The sequence below is a fragment of the Chenopodium album genome, chromosome 4 (assembly GCF_948465745.1).
Source record: "Chenopodium album chromosome 4, dcCheAlbu1.1, whole genome shotgun sequence".
Lineage (NCBI taxonomy): Eukaryota > Viridiplantae > Streptophyta > Magnoliopsida > Caryophyllales > Amaranthaceae > Chenopodium > Chenopodium album.
The window spans coordinates 549,709-556,304 of NC_137837.1; the positions used below are offsets into that span (position 1 = coordinate 549,709).

Genomic DNA, 6,596 nt, shown 5'->3' on the forward strand with positions numbered 1-6,596 from the left:
TCACACATAATTAATCTTGTACGAAATATTAATTAATAATAAAGGGTTTTTTTAGACATTAGCTCACTAAAAGAATTACTAATGAGATATTCAATAGACTAATATTTTATTTTTCACTTTGACTCGGTCACCTCAATTCCACTATATATACAAGTATATGGTTGAGATCAAAACACTAAGCACATTCCATTAGGAAAAATAATCAAAGTCCCTACCACACTACACCACATTATTATTTCCACAATGCAAAGTTTTCTCCAAATAACCACTTTTTCTCTCTTAATCTTCTTCTACTCCCTTTCCCTCCCAAGAGCAACCCAAGCTAGCTTTGATAGAACCATAGAAGATGAAGAAGCCCAAGTCCTTGGTTTAAACTTCAAGAAAGAAAAGCTAACTCACTTCAAATTCTATTGGCACGACATCGTTGGAGGGCCAAGGCCAACATCAGTCAAGGTGGTTAACCCGCCAAGGAAGTCCACCACCGCGTTTGGTGTGATGAACATGATTGATAACCCGTTAACGGAAGGTCCTAAACTAGGGTCAAAGCTTGTAGGACGAGCTCAAGGGTTCTACGCCTCGGCTTGCCAAACGGACGTAGGGCTTCTCATGGCCATGAACTTTGGTTTTGTGGAAGGGAAGTATAATGGTAGTACCATAACAGTGTTAGGGAGGAATATGGTGTTTAATAAGGTTAGAGAAATGCCTGTGATTGGTGGAAGTGGATTGTTTAGGTTTGCTAGAGGTTATGTTCAAGCTAGGACTTATACTTTTAATCTTAAGAATGGTGATGCTACCGTTCAATATGATTGCTATGTTATGCATTATTAATTTTGTATTACTACTTACTAGAAATAAAATAAACATTTTTAGTAAGTTAGACAATCAAAGATATTTGAAAGTGGTCAATATGCATGACCCACTCTCATATACCGATATAACGTAGCATATACTTTGGTAAAAGTTATTGATAATATGTAAGAGTGAATCAATTTACCTATTTCAGGAATTGATTTATCAGATTTTAAGGTTATTGTATTGAAATTGAGTTTAATTACCATTTCAGGTATTTTGTTGGTTCTTAATAAGTCTGTGTAATTTGAAACTTAATATACGCATGGATTTAATCAAATTTAAATTCAAAGAGTTTATTCGGTGTGTTTCAAGTTATTAGCAAATTAAAATTTTGTGTTACTTTTGTGATTTCATCTAAAAAGCGCCAAACAGTAAGCACAAATAGGTAAAAGATTCAGCTTTCTTAGTACTTGATTAACTTGAATAGTCGTAGTCATGATATGGTCCACATTAATATTGATGAATGAGTTGAATGAAGCTTCAACAAGAAGCATCCAAGGCATCCAAAAAGTTAAAGACATGCTTAGTCAAATAATCATGGTGTTTGTAATACTTTAACATAGTATTGTTGTCTGAACAATACTTTATGATTCAGCAAGCTCAAATATTTTGTCTACATATATAGATCAAGATACAACAGAGAACAATCATCATGAGTCCTTGTAATTTTGCTTGATATTACCGTTAGGTGTGCCTAATGTACTCGTTTATAAACGGTCGCTATGAATATTTGGGCCCATTAGGGCTTTTGTTCCAATTATTTTGATCGAAATTTGATTTTACTCCGTATATGTAATCAATGGGTCAAACATATTTTTTCTGGTGCATATCTTGCTAATATCACTTCATATGTATTAGCTTAGCTTAACGCCTTAACCTTAGCTAACAAGCTAAATAAACCAGCCAATAATCAAATAATCGTTCATTAGCAAAAATAAATAGTATTGTATCTGGACTGTTATCCTGTTTTAACTAGTGGTAACCTCTCTTGAAGTCAATTCCAAACACCTAAATAAGTATACTTTGCTATCATTACAATTATATTTGGTCACAGTCCATACAATTTAACTTGTTGAAAAAAAAAACTTTATCATATTAATTAGTGCAGTAGCCATTAACAAATGTGCATAGAAAATGAAATTAAAGTGTGAGTATGTGTTTGACAATTATAACATGGGCAAAGCCATAATTTCAAAGACTATTCAAATAGTGGGTGGTTAGGATCACAATATTGAGGTTTGGTAGGATTACAAATTTACAATTATCAAAGATAAATAAAAACTTGCACCAACTATGGGAAACATTTACTTTTTTTTTCTTTCTTTTTTTCTTTTTTTTTTCTTTTTTTTTTGAGGGAATGGGAAACATTTACTTGATGTCACATAATCAAATTAATTAGTCACCCTTCAAAAAATTAAAAAAAAAATAAAAAAAGTCACAATCTTAAACATGGCCTGGTATTGGGTTTACATCTTGAATCTTTGATCTAATACTTTGATAAGAGTTTGGGGCCTTTGGGCTCAGGCCCAACAGCCCATCTGGTATGGGTTGGCTTGACTTCAAGTTTTATTGACCAACAGCCCATTTTTATTATTGTACATTACTACCATTACTAATAGTTTTACTTAAGGCATGTTCTGGTTTATTGAAATGAGCTGAACTGAATTAAATTGTTTGTGAGAGAAGGCAATTAGAAACCGAAATGAACTAAACTGATAGGAGCTGAACTGGACTGAAATTAAGCCGAAGAGAACAGACCCTTATTATTTCTTTTTTAAGATTCAACTAATGACCTACAATATTATCTTAGCTCTGTTTTCCTAAGTTATCCATATGATTAGATTGCAAGCCTTAACGAGTAAACTATAGTTTATCTAGCTGATACACAAAAAAACATTTATCAAATGAAAATTCCGTATGCAGATCAAATATGTCATTCAACATGATGATTCTGTAATAAAATCAACAAGCGTAAGGTTTACAAATAATGAAAAATTGTTGATTAATTTACAAATTTCACTGTTAAACTACATTTTTTTGTTTATCAAACTAAATAAACTTGGACTTTCTCAAGTGTTCCCACAAATTGAAAGTAGGTACCAGAAGTAATGGGTTTGTAAGGAACTCTTATTATAAAATTTGTACCATTCACAGCTGCCAAAATAAAAATTAACCACTACCAGTAGTAGACGTAAATCAATAATAATGAACACCTACTCTCTTAAGGTCTGTTCTCTTCAAATTATTTTCACTTCAATTTAGTTCAGTCAGGCCCTAGGCAAGCAAAAGAAGTCAAAAGTTACCGGTATAACTTTACTGTTATACAAACAAGAAAAAAGAAAATGGAGGAATTTCTTTAGCCACTTGCTCATATGATGATGTCTTCCAACAACAATATCAATATCTATCCAAACATCCTCCCTTCATAACTCTTCACCACCCACTTTCTCAATCAAAAACAGAGTTCATAAAAACAAAAACAGAGTACTAAGCTTAATTCTGAATAAAAAACAGATCCAAACCCAAAAAAAAAAAAAAAATTAAAAATGGAAGATTTGATAGCTCAATTCAGCTTCTTATCAAACCAAGCTCTCAACGATAAGAGCTTTGATCCTTCAAACATAGAAGATTTAATGAAATTATTCGAAATCGAGGCGTACAAATCATGGGCAGCAATGGAGTTAGAGTGTAACAGAGAAGAAGAAAGCGCGGAAGAAGCCATGGAAGAAGCAGAGGCTGAGCTAAATTCAGCAATGGAAAGCGCAATGGAAGAGTTTACGAGGTTTCAACAAGAGTTGGAGACTGAAGCCATGGCTGAATATTATAGCTTGTTGAATTTAGGTGAAGCTTCTAGAAGGATGGGTAAAACTATGGAAACTGCTGCTTATGTTGCTTCTAAGAAATATATTGAAGGTGCTCTTAATTCTGCTACTAATTCTATGAAATCTGCTTGGAAAGGGATTTCTTCTCATAAAGTTCATCCTTCTTAATTACATTGTTCATCATTTTCAATTATTTATGTTTTTTTATCTTAATTTTAATTATTGTATGTATGATGATTAGTCAAGTGGTTTTATGCTTGTATTCAATAAGATCTGATTAAACTATGTATCTTCCTCACTATATCTAGATCAAAGTCATCAAACTATGTAATTTTAGTGTTTCATTGTAGTTCTAGACTTTTTAGTGTGGTTATTCGGATCTATGATCAAATTTCGTACACGTCATTACCATTTTAAATCTTAAATCTTGGTATGTGAATAACTTAATTTAATAGATGTCAAATTAGTTAAATTATACTCATTAGGTGAATAAAAACTTTTTTTAATTAAAAAAAAAAAAAAAGAGTCAAGAAAGTCATTCATCATTCTCTTAATGCAAGTGGAACAATATTTCTATTTGGCTAAGAGTGAAGATAAGATCTAAGCTAATTAGGTGTTTGTGGGGTTTACTCCAATAAACTACAAACAATGAGCCAACTACGTGGGGCATAATATATTCATATGGATCAATAGTTATTAGTCTTATTACTCCCCAACTTGTGTTAATGTACATGTAAATTTTAGGAAAACCCTAAATTTTGTTGGATTGATCAAGCCTACCTTCCCCAAAGTTGGCTTAAAAGAGTTGAAATTGTTGACCATATATTTTCAAGAAAGGCCTAATCTTGTGGAAATTTGGATACCATCAACTTTAAAGCTTTTTGGATTGCACAAAAGCCCATACTCCTAATTACTACGGGCTATTGCGTTGTGTGCGTATAATAAGTACCGATAATTACAGGCGACGATGCCAAGCGTTTTTGAGATTATATTGACTAATTTTATACAATTCACAAAGTCAAATCTTGATGATTTTTGTTTTAATACAAAAAAAAATTCTTCTCACGGGACTTCATGCTGCATATACGTATTGTAGATAGAACTTTTGCTTTCTTATGTGGGCTAGATGACGCATGAATGTCCATGTTATTTGCACGGTTAAGGTTAAATGAATTTCAAAACGTACAAGATTAAATATCACCATTGCGTAACTTACGTTATGCATGGACTTATATATAGAGAACTAAAAGTCACATGTTTGAGGTCAAGAAGGTTCATTAAAAAGGATTATGTATAAATCAGTTCATGCACTTGGGTTTTTGGAACAGTATCAATTGCACATAGATATTTGGTCAAGCACATTTTATGCGCATAATAAGACTACTGTATACCCCTATTTTTTTCTTTTTCCTTCCAAATATGCTTTATTTACAATATACAAATAGATAAAGTGATAAAAAAAAACTAAAGTTTGAAGATGGACCAGCATTTCCAGATAATGCTCCTCCCAATAATGAGTATATTGTATTGAAAAATTAGCATAATTTTAGATCTCTTTTTCCCATAATTTGGTCCATGGTCGGTTGTACGTGGCAAGTAGTCATTGGCTAAAACTAAATAATTACTGTGCATGAAAGAATCTATACCATTGAACTTAACACCGGCCTCAAAGTATCTTCATGGATCGGCATAATTTTAAAAGCAGAATTTCTTCAATCTAAGTAAAGCCATGACAAAGCCGTGTATTTATTAATTAATAGCATATTATTTCAAAGGTTTTAAATAATAAATTAGCTCGATAGGGTTACCTACTTGAGCAAGACAAGCGTGATAACACGCGATTTCTTTTAATTTAAATACTCTCTTCATCTCCAATTTTTTGCCCCATTTGACTTTTTGCGGTTTTCAACAAGCGTTTTAAAACGGTTATACTCCATTTTCACACGTGTAACAGATATATTGATTATAGATCATCGCTATTAAGTCACATCACATACAAAGACCAAACAAAGGCATGCATGTGATATGCTACACTTCTAATCTTAGTCCATTAGCTACCTTTTGTTTCATCCACTAATAAACACACATATAGCTCAAGCTAAGATGATTCAAAAAGGATGTGATAGTATATGTCTTTTGAGAACACTACATACTTAATTAGATTTGTTAAATATGATTACATGATTGAAGAGACAAATCTAAGATCATTATTACATTGAGGGATGCTAACTAATTACAATCCTTAGATTAATGGATATCTTATTTAATTTAACTTGTCTAAAACTAACATTTTTCTCTATTATTATGGTCATATGTCATCCATGCTCCTTACTAGATCCACCTATGCACATTTGAGTGACATGACCCATCAAGAGAAAAGTCATGTATATGCACCAAATAAAGTCATATCGCTAGATCCATGTAGTATGCACTAAGAGAAATTATATTTATTACTCCATAAAATATATATAACGAGTGTTTGGAGTAGGATCACAACAAGATTGTTTGGTAGTTACCTCATGAAAATGACAATTGCAAATTAAAGTGACCAACCCAATTACACTAATTCACCTCAATTATTGAAATGAATTGAATGACATGGTAAACATCTACTCCTTATCAATTTCTAGCTTTGTACGTGTTGATTAATTCCAATAGTAGTGCATCTCATCCACGAATTTTGAAATGAGCGTGGGACATAGCTTCCTCCTAAACCCAACACTTAGCACACAATTATTAGTACACTTATTTATCGCTTAATTAATTATGCACCTCCAATCAAACAACATTAATTAACTTTATTTTTCTTTTACTATTATTATATCAAAAGATACTCACTCTGTTTCATAAACATAATTTAATTTATCCAGGGAGTATCAAGTAAGCTATTGTATCACTAGAAGCAATTCCCCTACTTTTTGT

At 32.1% G+C, this 6,596-nt stretch overlaps 1 protein-coding gene and 1 pseudogene across 1 annotated transcript; both read left to right on the forward strand.

Moving 5' to 3' along the window:
- The first annotated feature begins 190 nt into the window (after positions 1–190).
- On the forward strand, positions 191–1,082 carry LOC145626227 (dirigent protein 22 pseudogene; annotated as a pseudogene).
- Positions 1,083–3,398: 2,316 nt separating this feature from the next.
- Positions 3,399–3,842, forward strand: LOC145626194 (uncharacterized). Its single transcript, XM_081678624.1, has one exon. It carries the CDS (start codon positions 3,399–3,401, stop codon positions 3,840–3,842), a length of 444 nt encoding a protein of 147 aa, XP_081534750.1.
- Positions 3,843–6,596: the final 2,754 nt, after the last annotated feature.